We start from the raw sequence: 19628 nt of genomic DNA, 5'->3' as shown, positions 1-19628 counted from the left end.
AGTGCAAAACTTTTTTTTTCATTTTCCTCTGCAATAGCACTTAATTCAACTCTAACTTCTTCATTCATAATGTAGAAGCCCTATAGTTTTTGTATAAAGAAAGCTTGATAAGTGCTTCAGTCACAATGAAATTTCTCATTATTCTAGTTTTTGTATTTGAAGTTATAATGAATTAGCAAGGTTTTATTATATAATCCTAATAGCTAATGTGCTTATAGAAAGCAACATACTTTGGTAAGTAGAGTTTTCATGGATTATCTTTTATTATTTTCTCATTTTGGGAGAAACAGATATAAAGAATAAGTAACTTGTCTGAAATTATGTAACTATTAAGTGTTGAAGCAGGGATTTGAACTTGGGTGGGGCTCAGGAGAGAGCCTGTGCTCTCAAATACACTGCACTTGCCTCTTCTGTTTAAAACAACAAACATATAAAACAGATAACCATTCACTTCTCTGCCTGTTCTACATAGTCTCATGAATTCCTTCTATCAAGTGATAGCCCAGTTCCTTATACTTTTGTTCCATATGATAAGCTTTTTATGCTATAATTATCTTTATGGTTTTCCCAAAGCTTTCAAAATTCCATAGATTCTCCCTGCTAATTTCTCTCTAAATGCAGCTTCTTTTATAAAATTTTTCATATCATGTGTCCATTTCAGTTTCTACTCTGCTCCTGATAGTTATTGCCCTTGAACAAATGTGTGATTTCTCAGAGTTTTACTTTACTTTTTTTTTTGAGACAGTCTCGCTCTGTTGCCAGGCTGGAGTGCATCGGCACGATCTCAGCTCAGATAAGTGCAACCTTCGCCTCCCAGTTTCAAGCGATTCTCTTGCCTCAGCCTCCTGATCACGCGCCACCACACCCAGCTAATTTTTGTACTTTTAGAGATGGGGTTTCACCATATTGGCCAGAATGGTCTTGATCTCTTGACCTTCTGATGCATCCACTTTGGCCTCCCAAAGTGCTGGGATTACAGGCATGAGCCACTGCGCCTGGCTGGAGCGTTACTTTTCTTATTCTTATAATGCCACAACCGTAGCTACTTCTCAGGGTAGTTGTGAGGAGCAATTCAAAAGATGGCATTAGACCCTATAAAAGTGCTCCAAATATGGTGATTCTTATTTTGTTTCAAAGTACATGAAACATGTAAGAAGAAACCTACTCTATTACAAAACATAGTTAACCCATAACATTTTAAATGTTTATTTACTTCTAATGTTTGCAAAACAGACCTTCCAATAATGAATATTTATATTTAGCCATTTCTTTGTTGTTGTGGACATAGGGTGATTTGTTCGAGAATTGCTCAGTAGCAGTTTATTTACATAATTTATTTATGACAACTGTATTGTGAACTTATCTATCAGTGGATAAGTAATGACCAAAGATCCAGGTTTAGATCTTTCAGTCTGCAAAAATTGTGCCAGATAGTGATTTGTGCCTCTTCATATAAATGAATTTTTCAAGTGTGTGGATCCAGTTGGTTTACTCATGACTTACTTTATTCTTTCATTCAACACGTGTTATCTCCTGAGTGTGCAGCACTCTGCAGAGATGAATAAGCTGAGCACCCTGCCACTCTTAAACCTAAATCATCCCTTCTAATGAAGCCACAACTTTTATCATTCCACAGGAAAAAAAAAAAAATTTCTATATAGTTACTAATATGCTGCCTCCAGCGTTTTACTTGAATTGGAATGAAAAAGACTTTTTGGCCGGGCGCGGTGGCTCAAGCCTGTAATCCCAGCACTTTGGGAGGCCTAGATGGGCGGATCACGAGGTCAGGAGATCGAGACCATCCTGGCTAACACGGTGATACCCCATCTCTACTAAAAAAATACAAAAAATGAGCCGGGCAAGGTGGCGGGCCCCTGTAGTCCCAGCTACCCGGGAGGCTGAGGCCGGGGAATGGCGTAAACCCGGGGGGCGGAGCTTGCAGTGAGCTGAGATCCGGCCACTGCACTCCAGGCTGGGTGACATAGCGAGACTCCACCTCAAAAAAAAAAAAAAAAGAAAAGAAAAAGACTTTTTATGTCTGAGGAAACCATCAGAAAATTAAAAAGCATTGTAGAATGCTATTAACAGTTATTCTGGTACCCCCTAAGACTGGAGGAGGAAGAGAAATTCACCTTATAGAGTAGAATGAAGATATTAGGATCCACAAAGTGCCTGTTGTTCTCACTGCTTTTGGAAACTGCTATTTAGGTCACCAATTATTTCTTTGTTGGCAAATTGATTTTTTTCTTTCTTACTTCTCTCTTACATTTAACTCTTAGCAACATTCTCTCTTTTTTAAAGTTAAGAAAAGTTTATTAAATACAGAAATGAAATAGAGGGAGACAGACAGAGAGAGAAAGAGAGGGAGATAAATCAGAGATGGGGATGAGGGGGAGCAGAGCAACACAGATGGCACTGTCTTCCCTCTCCTGTACCAGTGCTGGTCTCTTAAGGTCCACCCAGTTTCTCTCTTCCTCCAGCCATTCCCAACCATTGACATTTTCCAAGGCTCAGCATTTTCCTCTCTAGTTTTTGTCGTTTGTAGTTTCTCCACCAGATCATTGCTGTTTTTGTGGTTATAGTTACCTTGTTTATTCCAGTGACTCTCAAATATAAATTCTGTCCTTTGCTTTGCATTCCAGTTTCACATCGTTAACAGGTCTCTTTAAACTCAAAACAAATATATTGTAACTTGTGAAAAGTTGAGAGTGCCAAAAATCATAAAGAGGAAAATTAAAATATAATAATTTTTGAATACATAATTTGCTTTAGTATTTTCCACAATATGCTGGCGGTGTTCATATTATTTGCATATGCGATTAGACATTTCTGGTGGTTCTTTTGGAAAGAAAGAAAGTGGGATTTCTTCAAACCGTATTTTGACAAGATCCAATACCCAAGCATACTGCTACTGGGCTCTTCTAACTCATTTGATTGATCTCTATACTTCCTTATTTCAAAAAATACCAAAGGTGGTGTTTCAGTTCTCTATTGCTGAGTAACAAGTCACTCCAAGAATAAGTGACTTAAAACACAATGATTTATTTGTTTTTGATATCACCAGTTTGCACAGGGCTCAGTGGAAGTGGTTCATCTCTGTTCCACATGGCATTAGATGGGAACTTGGCTGAAGTCACACTATCCAGGATGGCCTCTCAACCTCCATGCCTCTCTCCACATGAACTGCTATCATTCAGTAATCTCACATAGTGTCTGGATCCCAAATAGTAAATTCAGAAGGTACCAGGCTTCTTAAAGCTTGGCCCACGAAGTGTCACTTCTGCCAATTGATATTAGATCAAAGCGAGGTGGAAGGCCAGCCTAGATTCAAGGGGAGGGAAGCAAATAGATGCCACCTCTTAATGGGAAGAATGGTGCATGGGTATATCAGGAGGGGAGGAATTGGTGGACTGTCTTTGGAAAATATCTACCATGGGTGGTGGATGAAAATTGCTCAGCTCTGAATTTGTGATAAACCCCGGTCACCTCAGATCCTTGATAAAGGGAACTTTCAGTTGTCACAGCTAAAAAGATACCCCAGATTAAACTCTTGACATAATGGATGGCAAAGTTTATACACAATGCCAAAGCTTTTCTTCCATTTTTACAAAATCCTTACCATGTATGCCATTTGTAGACAATTTTAATTTTATTTTTCAGTTACTACAAAACTATTATAAGTGGAGAGCAGAATGTCCAGAAATAAGTGCAGATCTACACCCTAGAAGTATTATTGGCCTCCTAAAGGCTGGCTACCATGGAGTCCTGAGATCCAGGGATCCCACCGGCAGCAAAGTTCTTATTTACAGAATCGGTAAGTCATATACAACTCTTCTTTTTTTCTTCTCTCCTCCAGTTCAGTTCTGTTCCCTCTCCTCTCTTCTCTCTTTCTTCCTTTTCTTCCTTGAATACCATATAGAAAGCTTCAAAGCGTTCATCTTTAGGAATTTGGGCTTTAATTTAAAATTTTGAGTTTTAACTTAGGTTAATTTAGGTCCTAATGTCCCCCAAATATAATAACACTTTGGCAGTTGTGAGAAAATGAACAGATACAAGTGAAAATCCTAGTTCCATTCTTCCATGCAGTCAAGTGTACAAGATAAGAAGAAAGGAAAATAGTGAAGATAAATAGTATGAGAATATTTTTAAAAAATTGTGGAATAGTGTTTCAAAAATGCTTAGTGGGAAGTACAAATAAGAATTCTGAACTATTGGCTGGGCATGGTGGCTCATACCTGTAATCCCAGCTGAGGTCAGGAGTTTGAGACCAACCTGGCCAACATGGTGAAACTCCGTGTCTACTAAAAATACAAAAATTAGCCGGGTGTGGTGGTGCATGCCTGTAATCCCAGCTACTTGGGAGGCCGAGGCAGGAGGATCACATGAACCAGGGAGGCAGAGGTTACAGTGAGCCGATTGCACCATTGCAGTCCAGCCTGGGCAAAAGAGCAAGAGTCTGTCTCAAACAAATGAACGAACAAAAACCAACCAGAATTCTGGGCTATAATGTAAATTCCATGAGATTATGGATTTTATCTGCTCTGTTTACTGGTGTATTCCAAGCACGGAAAACATGGTCTGGTACTTGGTAGGTAGTCACTAAATATTTGTGGAATGAGTGAGTGAATGACTAGTTCGAAAATGCCCCAGGCCGAGGAGCAAGAGGCTCATTCTCTTGGGTGGAGGAGGGTACAGTGGAAAGGCAACTCCTCTGGGAGCTGTTGCAAACACTGTATTCCATTAACTCCTGTTTATTCTCATTGCATCCCCCTTTTTTCTATTAGGCGTTGCTAGTGTTTCTTATAGATTGGTGTCTTAGTGTATTCAGGTCACTATAACAAAATGCCATAGACTGGATGACTTATAAAAACAGCATTCTATTTCTCTCAGTTCTGGAGGCTAGGAAGTCCAAGATCAAGGCACTGGCAGATTTGGTGTTTGGTGAGGGCTGCTACCTGGTTCCTAGGTGATATCTCTCACTTTAACCTCACATATTGGAAGGGAAAAGGCATCTCTCTTGGGATTCATAAGGGAACTAATCCTATTCATGAGGGTTCCATCCTCATGACCTCATCATCTCACAAAGGCCCCACCTCTTACTACCATCACGTTGGGAGTCAGAATTTCAGCATATGACTGTTGAGGGGACGCAAACATTCAGACCATAGCAGTTGGTGACCTATAACTTCTGTCCTCCCTCAGACCTGTGTGTGATTAAAAATGACAGGCACAGGAGAAGGACTCACACTATTCCCAGAATTTCTCATGACCCAGTTGGAAGGACAAAGATAAACTATCATTTCATGACCAGAATTTTTGAATTATAATTTTACAGAAATATCTATATCTTTAAAGATTTAAAATATTTAAAGATTTAAAATATTTAAATATTTGCATTTCTTGCCTGCTTATAGATAAGATACCTGCCTGTAACTCAACTGCTTACTATACTGCAAGAAGATACTGTATTTAATTTTTGAAAGGATATTGGAAGATGGAGTAAAATGATTTGGGGCTGTTTTTTATTTTTTCTTTTTGTGTTGCTAGCTTAAGTGTCAAATAAAATTGAGTTAATCATGAAATCCCATATATAAAACAGACATCATGATCTTTCTGTTCTTTCATTGCTGTACTAGTGTCAGAGGAAATTGAATGAGCTCATAGCAATGAAGTTCCTTGAGCTATTTAGGGGTAGTCTTGCCAGATTTAACAAAGTACCTATGTTTTATTTAGAAAATAAACCTATGTGTTATAAAATTAAAGAATGCCCAGTTACATTTGAATTTCAGATAAACAACAAATAGTGTTTTTAAGTATATATGGAGCATCCTTATGTTAAAAATTATATACTAGTTATCTGAAATTCAACTTTAATTGGGTGTTGTATATTTTACCTGGTAACTCTACTCAGGGGTCCAAGAACCATAAAACTGAAACCTGCAGCTAATTATTTCTGTAAATGTCTTAACTCTGCATTGCCTGGCTAGATTTTATTGTTTCTAGTTTGTTCATAAACTGACTGAGGCAGGTGAAGAAGTAAAAGTGACACCTTGATAGTGAGAAAGCAGATGTGCAGCTTTGATCATAAACACCTTAACACTGAACCAGTAGGGATATTTTCTGGGCCTCGTGTAGCACATTAATTTAGAAGTATATTGTTTAACTCAAGAGATTTGAAAATCAAGAAAACATAATTTAGTGATGGTCAGAACAGGAAGGTATATTGCAAATCTCCTATATGTTCTGTTATTCTAAGATGAAAGGGAGAAACTCAGAAAATTTTATGAGTAAAATGAAAACTTTTCTAAATTTAATTGAATTAATGGGAGGAGTTAAAGAAGGAAATCTGTGGTGGAGCTTTTTGATAGAACTTTAGCATAACCACTTCCTCTAGATACCATCTCTGTGTAGTAAAAGCAATGAGAAAATGCACACAGCCCTTTCCTCCATGCGGGCCGGGCAACCCAAGGTGAAGCTAAGTTTTGACCTTTATCAGCCAACATACTGGAGGATATAATTTTACGTCTTTCGAGATTCCATAGTATACTACAGCAGCAAGAGTAAAATTTAACAGTGAGTGTGAAGTTTTGACTGTGGCTTAGTTCTTGTGAATATAGGTTCTGGAGCATGTGACCTGGATTGGAATCTCAGCTCTGCTACATTCTAGCTGTGTGAAACACTATGTAGCTGTAACTGCATTTTCTCATCTGTAAAATGGGCATAGTGAAAAGCTATCACATAGGGTTGCTGTAAGCATAAAATCAATCAATCAGTCTGTCTATCTAAAATATAACAAAAGCATTACCTGGTACATAAAAGCACTCAATACATGTGAAGTAGATACTGGAGAAGGAATTCAAAATATAAGGTATATTTTTCTTTTGCCTCAATGGAGCTTAAATTCTAGTCAGCAGTGTACCACAGAACTTTCTATGATGATGAAACTGTTCTACAGTAGCCACTATTCTCATGTGGCTATTGAGCGCTGAAATGTGACTACTGCAACTAAGAAACAGATTTTTTTTTTTTTTTTCTTCTAAGCTAGGATCTTGCTCTGCCACCTGGGCTAGAGTGCAATGGCACAATCATAGCTCATTGCAGCCTTGAACTCCTGGGCTCAAGTGATCCTCCTGCTTCAGCTTTTGGAGTAGCTGGGACTAGAGGCATGTGCTACCACACCCAGTCGGTTATTTTCTTTTTAGTTTTTAGAGATGCGTTGTCACTATGTTGCCCAGGGTGGTCTCACTCCTGGCCTCAATCAAGCAATCCTCCCCTATCAGACCCACAAAGTGCTGGGGTTCTAGGCATGAACCACTGCACCCGGTGAAACTAAAGTTTTTAATTTAAATTTGAATGGCCACACATGGCTAATGGCTACCATATTAGCCAGTGTAGGTCAAACAATTATGTTGGTTGGTTCAGAACTTAGGATATTAACTATTTTTTTGATTGGCAAACTTCATTTGTTCTGCTTGTTTTTTATCATTATTGTATTCAGCCAATGTCTGAAGTTAGTACAGTATTTTTGATCTGGGTTACCTGTGGGTTGATTATTCAAATTCTAATGAGAAATCTGAGGTTTGGTTTTTTTGTTGTTGTTGTTTTTTGTTTTTTTTTTTAGAGACAGCGTCTTGTTCTGTTGCCCAGGCTGGAGAGCAGTGGGCCACCTCGACTCACTGCAACCTCTGCCTCCCGAGTTCAAGCGATTCTCCTGCCTCAGCTTTCCAAGTAGCTGGGACTACAGGCATGTGCCACTATGCCCAGCTAATTTTGTATTTTTAGGAGAGACAAAGTTTCACCATGTTGGCCAGGCTGGTCTTGAACTCCTGGCCTCAAGTGATCTGCCCACCTTGGCCTCCCAAAGTGCTGGGATCAGAGGCGTGAGCCACCATACCCGGCGAGAAATCTGAGACTTTTAAAAAATAACACACCTCCTAAAGGATCCATTAATATGATAGAAAATAAAAATTAAAAAATAGCAATCCCATTGTGCCTTCTTAGGAATATTTCTGTTTATTCTTTGTTTTTCTAGATCTTCAACTTTTCTCTTGCTACTACATGCTACGTTATCATTTAAATCAGTTAACAGCCAGCCACCGAAAACAAAACAAAAACTCCTTGTTTCCACAAAACTCTCCATCCTTCTCCATCTCCTTACATCCATCTCCCCCTCTTCTTGTTCTCAGCCAAACTCCTTTTGTTAGGGATGTCCACCATCCACATTTTCTCACAGTTCTTCCTCAGCCCACCCTAGTTTGATTTCACTCCCATCCCTGCTGAAATAAACATAACCAACCATCAGTGACTTTCTTTTCACCACATCTAATGGACGTGTTTAGTCCTATTTCGCTTAACCTCTCGACATAGTGAATCACTTCCTCTTTCTTGAAAAATCCTCTTCCCTTGGCTTCTCTGATGCCATGTCCTCCTGGTGTTTTCCTCTGACATCACTGGTTGCTCCTCCTTAATCTCTTTTGCTGGCATCTTCTCTTCTATTCATCCTTTAAACTCTGAATTTTTTTAGGACATTGGCCTCAGCATTTTCTTTTTATGCTATTTTATCCCTCTGCTTTGATAGAGAAAAACATAGCTCTGAGACAATCCCAGATTGTCTCATATGGATCGTCATATAGGCACAAACAACCCCCAGATTTATATCTTCATTCCCACCTTTTCCTTGAGGATCTCAACCCACACAACTAGCTCCTATTCCAGCTGCACCCAGTTGGATGTCTCACAGTCACCATTTTAACATGTCCATACTTATGATCTTTTTCACCCAAACACGTCTCTTATCTCAATAAATGGTACCACATGTACACCATGGAATACTACACAGCCATAAAACAAATGAAATTATGTCCTTTGCAGCAACATGGATGCAGCTGGAGGCCATTATCTTTAGTGAATTAAGACAGGAACAGAAAACCAAATACCACACGTTCTCACTTGTAAGTAGGAGCTAAACACTGGATATATATGACTTAAAGATGGGAACAGTAGACAGTGGAGACGACAAGAGAGGAGAGGGAAGGAGGGGAGCAAGGGCTGAAAAACTAACTATTGGGTACTATGCTCACATACCTGGGTGACAAGATCATCTATACCTGAAACCTCAGCATCATGCAGTATACCATGGTAACAAACCTGCACATGCACCTCCTGAATCTAAAAAAGAGTTGAAAATAAATAAATAAATGGTGTTACCATTCTATCCAGTTCCCCATGCCAGAAACTTTGCTTGTTTGTTTGTTTGCTTGCTTGAAAATTTACTATTACTTAGTTAAGATTTTTTTTTTTTTTCTTTTTCATTCATCTGAAGACTTACATGTTTTTTTCAGCTTTGGAGAACTTTTCTCTATTGCTATGTTGCTATGATTCCTCTCTCCTTTGTTCTCTGTTACTGCCTTCTAGAACTTTTATTAGTTGGATGTTGAAACTCCTGGATCCAGCTGCATGTGTTTCTTACTTTTTTATTCATACATGTGAACTCTTGGCTCTTTTGTGCCAAATTTGAGAGAATTCTTCAACTTACTCTTCCAAACCATTTTTCCTTGATCGGCTCTGTCTTTTCCAGCATTTATCCCATCAATGAATTTTTTTAAAAAACTTATCTTTTTATTTCTAAGATCTCAACTGAGTCTTTTTAATAATAGCCTGTTCTTATAATAACTTACAGTATTCTCCCCGCCCCCTGCTGAAACTATTAAGCTTCTTTAAAAAAATTCTTAAACTTTTTTTTTTACAGACTGGTTCTTGCTATGTTGCCCTGATTGGACTCGAACTCCTGGGCTTCAGTGTCCCCCTGCCCCTAGTTCAGCCACCCTAGTAGCTGGAAATACAGGCACCTACCACGGCACCTGCACCTGGCTTCTATTATGTTTTTAAGTGTCTCCTGCTTTCTTATTTTCTCGAGTTGATGCCTTTGTCTATTGAGTTTGGCTTCCCTCTCTCTCTCTGTGTATGAATGTGTTTAATATTCTAATTTTTAAGGAATAGATGTCTTTTAAAAAAGATTATCTGCTTGTCCATCCATTACTGTCATTTCTGCATGGCGTGGCCTGTCCCGGGGGTGGTGGGAAGGGGTGAGATGAATGAACAAGAATCTCAGTAACTCCTCTCTTAGCACAGGTACTCCCTGTTTTTCTTTGGTGTGGGCAGCCACCTAAGTGCTTCCCTGGCTCTTCTTTCCCAAGCCCTCACTTCCTGCTCTAGCCTACAGGGACATGACTCTGCAATGTACTACTTACCACTGGAAGGCTGTCAGAGGATCAACTTGCCTCTCTGTTTCCTCATGCATTTCTCTTAGCTACCTCTTTAGTTACTATGGGGCCCTAATTACTCTTTATAATCCAGACCCTTGCTTTTCCATTTCCAACACCTCTGAGCTTGGAGCATACACAATGGCATTCCCAACTTTATGTGAGGTTGTAACTTCATCTTGCAGTCAAATTCATCCTGCATCCATTCCTTTTTCCCCCATACTCTTTAAAAGTCATTCTTTGCTAGAATTTGAGGAGGGAGGGAGAAGCAGGCACATGTTCTTGTACCCCAGTTGGATTTATTATTCAATTCATGATCTTTGTAGATGCTTTTATTTCAACTGATCTTTTAAGTCTAAAATGAATTAATCTCCTTTGGAAATCTTTCTAATTTTTTATACAATGCTAAGATATGATATGCTTTATTTTTTTAGCACACTGGGACCCCAAAGTTTTTACAGCTTATGATGTATTTCGAGTAAGTCTAATCACATCCGAGCTTATTGTACGGGAGGTAGAAACTCAGCGGAATGGAATCAAGGCTATCTTTGATCTGGAAGGCTGGCAGCTTTCTCATGCTTTTCAAATCACTCCATCTGTAGCCAAGAAGATTGCTGCTGTACTTACGGTAAATGTATATTTTAACTGTCAGGCATAATACTTCCAAATTATAGTTTTACATTTTGTTATATATTAGACAAAGAGAAGCAAAAGTACATTTATTAGAAATTTAAATACAATTTTGGAAATGATATGTAGAATTCAATAATGCTAAGAGGAAGTAAAATGTTATTAGTTTATAAAAGAAAAAATGTTGCAACAAACTGCAAAAATATGTTCAAATTAGTAACAAGAGGATTTGTGGATCTTAATATGTGGTGACTTTATCTTTTCATCATTAAAATATTTTTCCTAAATTAAAAATTGATTAAAAAATATATAAGCAATGGCACAATAAGATGTCACATAAGTCTTGGTAGGTATATATTGATATCTTTTTTTTCAAAAGGTTTTTAAAGTGGTCATCATCTTTGACTCAGTAATTCTATTTCTGGGAAACTAGCTAAGGAATAATCTTTAATATATTAAAGATTGCATATAATAATAATAGCTTACTATGTGCCAGGTACTTTGCTAAGTGTTCCAAATGCATTATCTTTTAATGTTCACACTGAGCCTATGACATATGACTATTGTATTTTCCCACTTTGCAATTAATAAACTATATCCAAGAAGTGACATAGCGATGCCCAGGCACACACAGTTTGCCAGTAGTGAAGTGAGAATTCCAGCCCAGGTCATCTGAATGTAAAATTTGTGCTTATAGCCACCATTTCTCCTATACATAAAGACAGTTACTACAGCATCAATTTCAGTAAAGAAGTAAAATAAAATAAAATAAAATAAAATAAAGTAAAGTAAAATAAAATAGTTTATTAGTCCAGAAAATAGAAACATGGTTACTTAAGAAATGGTACATTCATTTGATGGATTCTTGCAACAATGATAAAACATGATATTTGCAAAAGCTGTATTATATCAGTGGAACACAGTGGGATGAAAATTATTTAGACAGCATAGTAGCAATTATGTTTAAAAGAAAATTATGCATAGAAGGGATTTGGAAGGACAATCCCCAAATTAATAATACACCTCTGAAAGTGATGCATGGAAAAAATAAAAGAACTTCCCATAAAAGAACCTTGGAATGAAAGGTCTCTGTATTAATAATACAACTTGTAGGTAGGAAAACTATCCTCTTCCTTCAACTCTTAACTTTGTTAACTTTCTAAATAAGCCTATATTACTGTGATGCTAAAGACATATACCAATGTCAGAGTTTAAAAGTATGTGTTTATTGTGCTAGTCTTTCAATATTTGTGAATTTTTTCTCAAAATAAACATTTTTGGGGAAAAAATTAAATGTAAATTTCCAAAGGACTCATTGGTTCGTTAAAAGAACATCTATATGTGATGGGAAAGGAATTCTCTGGTGAAAGTGTGCAGATATTTCGTAAAATACTTTGCCAAATCTATAAGGAGAAACCTTTTTAGAGATCTTTTCTTAATCTAGTGACAGTGAACTGTAAGTCAGGCTTTTGTGTTGATGGAATAAATAATTTTGAAGATAAAATCACACTTTACATGTTTCCATAAGTTCAGCAAGTGTTCAAAGAAGAGACTTGACATTAGGTATCAGATTGTAATATTTATGTTTTGTTATTAAGATTTTTTTATTTTCAAAAGGATTCATTTCCATTGAAAGTTCGTGGCATCCATTTGATAAATGAACCAGTAATTTTCCATGCTGTCTTTTCCATGATCAAACCATTCCTGACTGAAAAAATTAAGGAACGGGTGAGTAAAGCATATTCAAGTTTGTGTTCCTCTACACCAAACATTCCAACCCTTTTTAATTTAAGGATTGCTTTATTATCTTTCCTCGTACCTGCCCATCTATGTCATTAGCCCAATATTTTGAATATTTATCTAACAAGCCAACTAAAAAAAAGTAGATTAAAATTTAGTTTTAATTTATAAAAATGAGGCATACTGGTTGTATGACTGTGGGGTAACTGGGCTTTTCATACACTGCTGGTTGGAATGCTTAATGGTAGATTCCTATAGAGGGCAGTGTGGCAAAGACATCAAAATCACTGTCTTGAATTACCTGTACATGAACAAAATTACATATATTAGAGGAGCCACAGCAGCAGAAGACTGAAAACCAGCAAGTGTTCACCATTAGGGCATTGGTTAAATAAATATCGACACAACAGAAAACAACGAGATTGCAGGATGTTTTGTAAACTGAAGTAAGCAAAATGTGGAATAGTGTTTATGGCATGCTACCTTTTGTATACAAAGGGGAGAAATAAGAATATATTTCATACATTTACATTAAAAGGATATATAAAAAGTAATATAAGTGGATATCTATAGGGAACAAGAGAAGAGGTGTGAACTACAGTAGATGAGAATAGGTTTGGGAGCAAGATCTCTCGCTGTGTATCTTTTATCTTGTTTTGATTTGTAACCATGCGAATTTATTATTAACGCAAATAAAAATAAACATTTTTCTTAAACAGTGAAGCCTAATTAACAGTTTCAGTGTAACTGAGAACCACAGTAACTGAGGTATATGACAACGTCACGCTAGTTAGAGCAAAGATACTGGATTTTTTTTTTTTACCTACCCTATGGAGACTTATCTCAGAAAAAACATCTCATATCTCTTAGACTTTTTGAAAGGTTGAAAATAGAGTATGCGTTCTCAAGAATGGCAACCATTCTTCTAAATTAATCTGTAAAGAAGAATTTTTAGAGCATCTATTTAGACAAACATGGGCATCATCTAATGCCTTGAACACAAAACAGTTTGTAAAGGCTTTAACAATTTAAATCTAAAAAATTACTGAAATGTCAGCAGTGATAATATAAACTGTAATAACACATTGGAATTTTTAAAAAAGATGTTCTTTCATATTAAGAAAATATAATATCTTATACCTGGTCAGAAAGTTATGCCCCTCCAGCTTCTTTAGAGGTTATCTAGTGGATATTTCTGTTTGTCTTCAGGAACCACCCTTAAATTGCCTGCTTTAGCAAAGATGGCCATTTTCAGCTACTTTTTATTCTAGTATTTTTATACCAATCAACTTTTTTGTTCGTCTTTTTCTATCTTCAGTGTAACTTGATAATAGTTGGCTTCCCTCTGTTTAATTCTTAGAGAGCTAAAAATAGCTATTTTTAGTTTGCATTGTATTTTAGATAAAAACAAAAACAAGAATAAACTGAACCTAAGAAATAGGAGAATATGGAGAAAAAAGAAAGAAAAGTAAAAAGTTGAGAAGTTAGGGGAAGGATGTCAGCAAAAGTTAGTTGACATGAAACAGACTTGCCAAAATAGGGAGAAAAAACTGATCCAGCCACTGTTTTCCTTTTCAACTTTTGGGCAATGCCCCATACATTTTCTTATTTTGCTGCTTCCTGAGGAGACAGAATTTCTTCTCAATTAACTGATAATATTTTACATATTTCAGAACAAAATTAAAGATTGGCTTTCTGAGTTTCCTAAGTGAGTATAGGAAACTCATTTCATCCATCAAGCTTCATACCCCGGCACATAGTAGGTGCTTATTAAATGATTGCTGAATTCATAGAGGAACATTTTGCCCTAGAAAGTGGAAAAAGCTTATTTATTTATTTTAGCAGGTGTGCTTTTGGTTCAAGTTTCTATGGCTTTCTCTTAACTTCAGGGCATTCTATGATCAATTTTTATAGTTTAAAATATTTGAAAAGTTAAGGTTCTCAACCGTCATAATTGTCTTTCCATATTTTTTAAAAATTTTGACTTTTTTATTCTTTTTTTTTTTTTTTTTTTTGAGACAGGGTCTCACTTCGTGCAGTGCCACAATCTCAGCTCACTGCAACCTCTACCTCTTGGGTTCAAGCAGTCCTCCTGCCTCAGCCCACCAAGCAGCTGGGACTACAGTCCCACACCACCATGCCCAGCTAATTTTTGTATTTTTTTTGTACCAGCCATATTGCCCAGGCTGGTGTTGAACTCCTGAGCTCAAGCAATCCACCTGCCTTGGTCTCTCAAAGTGCTGGGATTACAGGCATGAGCCACTGCACCCGGCTGTCTCTTAACTTTATACCAGCTGACAGTATCCATGGACTGTACCATATAAATTGTTTCTCATAGACCTAATTGTGTGCTCAGATATATGCTTCTACTTAATATGAATTAGTACCAGCTAGTACATTTTTAGTATCTATAGACTAGTCCCAAGGTATTAGTTTGGTAAGAATCACTTGCAAATAAGGGAATAGAATTTATACAATACTTTAGTAAGTTTTTAAAATTTACTTATGGAAGAGGAAAATGACTTTTTATAAATTTTATGGAGTTATAAGAATGCAAATCCAAGAAAGAGTAAGATTATTAGATCCACAGCAACACAACCTAAACATAAGTTAAATTATTAGATTCATAACCAGAGGAATAAAGGATGTAGTATCTATTTATACTTTCCTATTTTAGAAGTTATTAGAATACCTTGTTTTATGAGGTTGATTTTCCACTGGAAATGCATCAAATGAGGATTCCTTCTAAAATGTTTTGGCTATTTCAGATTCATATGCATGGGAACAACTACAAACAAAGCTTGCTTCAGCATTTCCCAGACATTCTTCCTCTGGAATATGGTGGTAAAGAATTCTCCATGGAGGACATTTGTCAGGAATGGACAAATTTTATAATGAAGTCTGAAGATTATCTCAGCAGCATTTCTGAGAGCGTTCAATGAGAAGTTATTTCATGTGAATGGCTTCCTAATTAAAAACATGAGTGATATCCAACCTGGTTAAATGAATGAAAGAAAAGGAGCAAATCTTTTAAACTAATGCTTGCCTGATCTTTAAAAATGTAGAAATCTTCTGACATGAGCAACACAAGTGTTTGGAAAGATTTTTTACTTTTTAAATGCTTTTTTCTCTACTTTTGAAGTAATTAAATGGCAGTACATTTTAAGGGCATAAAAATTGGTGATTTTGTACTTGGAAGAGAACATGAAAGTTATTACTAAAGTAGCTGTTCATGTGCATCTTTGTATGTTTCTAGAAAATTATATTTTAAACAAGTTCTCTGATTATGTTAGTTTAGAAATAAATTTAGAAATATTCCACGTAAAAATATTAGCACAAGTCAGCTGATGATAAAAAAATTAACACTTATTTTAAGTGGATGTCAGATTAAATTATAATTCATTATAATTAAAATCTGAATAGAGTTTTATAGTTATTCCTGTGGGCCAGCAAGACATTTCATCTCAGGGAAATTTTATTTTAGTATATTAACACGATAGAAACTTTTTTTTTTTTCCAGACAGAGTCTTGCTGTGTACCCCAGGCTGGAGTGCAGTGGTGCGATCTCAGTTCACTGCAACCTCTGCTAGGATTACAGGTGCACACCACCACTCCTGGCTGAGTTTTGTATTTTTACATAGAGATGGGGTTTCGCCACGTTGGTCAAGCTGGTCTCAAACTCCTGAACTCAAGTAATTTGCCTGCCTAGGCCTCCCAAACTACTGGGATTACAGTCGTGAGCCGTTGCGCCTGGCCACAATAGAAACTTTCAACTGAGGAATCTATATGCTATACTACTTTGTGTGGCATCTTTAGGTTTCTATGAAATCATTCACGTTGGTGTCATTGATTAACAAAAATAATTTAGAAAATACATCAGGCACAGTTGATGGCTTCTCAATATCTGTTTCGCATTTTTAAACAAATCAAAAATGTAATTTTAACTTTTGCTTATGGCTATTCTTATGACTACACAGAAAGGGATGGAATCATATTTAATTGTCTTATACATTTTAACTGTTTTTAGTTAAAAATAACATAACTACACAAAGGAAAGGAACTGCTTATATTTTAAAAAATTACTGTCAATTACATCTGGTATTTTTCAGATTATGCGTAAAATAATATGAGTTTGACTATTGTATCAGAATATTTCAATCAAATCCTGCAATTTATATTAACTTAAAAAAAAATCTGGTAGAGGCTGGGCGTGGTGGCTCAAATCTGTAATCCCAGCACTTTGGGAGGCCAAGGCAGGATGATTGCTTGAGCACGGGAGTTGTAGACCAGCCTGGGCAACACAGGGAAACCCTGTCTGTATTTTAAAAATAAATAAATAACCAGTAAAGACGTACTGTTTGTACTGCAGTTTATAATATTCCATTTATTAAGAAAGATATCATCTCAGCTTTCATATTCAACATAGCTCTCAATTTATGACATAATTTTTATACTTAGTATTTTATAATTTCTTAATTTTGTTATAAACTTGAAAATGAAAGAATACGGGGTCTGAAATCTGTTGAACATTTGTTCAGCTAGTTAGGTTTCAACATTAATCATATACATTAATAGTATCTTTATGTAATGTGAAGGGTGTATGTGAAGGGTGTTTTTCTTTATAAGAAAATTAGTTTAATCAGGTGAGCTGATACTTATGGTTATGCATATATCTATGATAAAATTGAAAGTAATTGTGGATGTTCTTTAGAGAATGTGTTTTGATTTTGACTTAGCATTGGGAAGCTAACAACATTATAATTTTTATTAAAAAACTAGACCCTGCCTGTTTTCTAAAAACACTTTAAATTCTTTTAAAATAAAAGCATACTATTTAAAATTGTATAATTAAAAATAATAAAGGAATAAAATCACTTAAAAAGAATAAACAGTGTGAATAACAAAAAACCTCTGGCTTACTCAACTTTTGTTTCTGGAAGATTTATATCACCAGTTCCACTTCATTTATTTTTGGCTATTTCAAACACTTTCTTATGACTCTGTGGAGGAGTGATTAGTTTAGTACCCAAATAAAGGATAACATTTTAAAATGTCTTTTAAATGTGATTTTTTGGTGATAGGATCAATAGTAAATAGAATTAGAATAGTAAATATAATAGTAAATAGAATTAAGATAAGTCAATCAATCGGGGCATATTTTATGATGGAACTTTGTAATGTTTATAAATGAAGAAATTCACTGAAGAATATTAAAAGAAAATTGAAATGAATAGGCAAACGAACAAAGTGTCAAAGCAAATAATTGTCTAATTGTCCATATTACTTCAGTGATTATACCAGAAGTGCCTTTTAAAAGTTTAACTGTATTATGTGCTCATTGTGTTAACTGCACAGTAATTTATTTGTTTTAATATTGTTTGAAAGAAAATAAACATCTTTCACATAAACCATAGTGTACAAGTTATTTTTTAATTTTAAAGTATAAATATGAGGCATTCTTTTTCAAAAACTGCTTTTCCTTACAGAAAAAAAAAAATCTTAGCACATCTATTTGTCCATTACTCAAGTGTCAGTTTTTTCTTCATAAGTTTAGTGACAGGCTGGTATTCCAGCTGCTTAGTTCAACACCGTATTTCTCTAATGTCTTTTGCTGTACATAAAGGGGACCACAAACTAATCCCTAAGCCATAGATAGTCAAGAAGTTAAAAGTTCTAAGCAAAAAATGCCATAGTTTGCCACTTAATCAGATAATTTTATTTTCTTTAATAGACTTCAATTTTTAGAACAATTTTAGGTTCTCAGCAAAATTGAGCATGAAGTACAAGATAGAGTCATTTGATTTTGAAACAATATGCTATTAGCCTAGATCATGATTTCATTTGTCAAACTAGATTTTTTCTTACAGAAATAGCACTGAAGTCCTATTGCAAATATCTTTATCTTTGCCAATCACCTAAATTAAGACTGTAGATCATAAAACAGGTTAGACATATAACCAAGAACTCCAGCCAATTAGTCAGATGGTATTGTCTGAAACACTCCTTGCTGGCCTTATATATTGAGTTTTGCCATACCTAGATGCTGTGGAGGAACTAGAAATGAGAGCAATAAAATTAGGATTGGCAGCTGTGCAATCCTACAACTTTTCTGCTTAGCAAGGACATACACCATTCTTTTCCCACACCCATACCTAGCACTCAACGGACTGTTCTCCTCTCTCTCAAGCAATCATATTAATCTGTTAAATAACTACTTTTGATAAGGAGACTGAATTAAGTACTACAGTGACTAGGAAAATTAATCATATGCTACGTAGGAGTGGGAAAAATATATTCCAAATAGCTAGTTAAAGTGCAGTATATTGTAAGGGCCTTTATAGAGTGTTTTGAGAGTTTAACAGAAGGAAAGGTAATTTCCATGTGGGGTACTGAGGATGTGTTCTTTCTTTTTTTATATATATATACTTTAAGTTCTAGAGTACATGTGCACAACGTGCAGGTTTGTTACATATGTATACATGTGCCATGTTGGTGTGCTGCACCCATTAACTTGTCATTTACATTAGATATATCTCCTAATGCTATCCCTCCCCCCTCCCCGCTCCCCACAATAGGCCCTGGTGTGTGATGTTCCCCTTCCTGTGTCCAAGTGATCTCATTGTTCAATTCCCACCTATGAGTGAGAACATGCGGTGTTTGGTTTTCTGTTCTTGAGATAGTTTGCTGAGAATGATGGTTTCCAGCTGCATCCATGTCCCTACAAAGGACACGAACTCATCCTTTTTTATGGCTGCATAGTATTCCATGGTGTATATGTGCCACATTTTCTTAATCTAGTCTGTCACTGATGGACATTTGGGTTGATTCCAAGTCTTTGCTATTGTGAATAGTGCTGCAAAAAGGAGGTATTATTTGAAGCAAAGCCTTTAAGGTAGCAATGAAAACTGAGGAGAAGGATACTTAAAGAAAATAAATTGTGTGAGGAAAGACTTAGAGATCAGAAAGAGTAAGGCATGTCTGAGAAATAGTAAATAG

General features: G+C 36.0%; 1 protein-coding gene across 1 annotated transcript in view; it reads left to right on the top strand.

Moving 5' to 3' along the window:
- Positions 1-15951, top strand: part of TTPA (alpha tocopherol transfer protein) — a 59728-nt gene extending 43777 nt beyond the window's left edge. The window contains exons 3-6 of the mRNA XM_023222407.1: positions 3661-3814; positions 10697-10890; positions 12510-12620; positions 15401-15951. Coding sequence (XP_023078175.1) covers positions 3661-3814; positions 10697-10890; positions 12510-12620; positions 15401-15574 — 633 coding nt within the window. The 3' untranslated portion in view covers positions 15575-15951. The remainder of the gene's footprint in view (positions 1-3660; positions 3815-10696; positions 10891-12509; positions 12621-15400) is intronic.
- The last annotated feature ends 3677 nt before the right edge of the window (positions 15952-19628 follow it).

The sequence above is a fragment of the Piliocolobus tephrosceles genome, chromosome 7 (assembly GCF_002776525.5).
Source record: "Piliocolobus tephrosceles isolate RC106 chromosome 7, ASM277652v3, whole genome shotgun sequence".
NCBI lineage: Eukaryota > Metazoa > Chordata > Mammalia > Primates > Cercopithecidae > Piliocolobus > Piliocolobus tephrosceles.
This window is presented reverse-complemented; position numbering and strand designations above follow the sequence as displayed.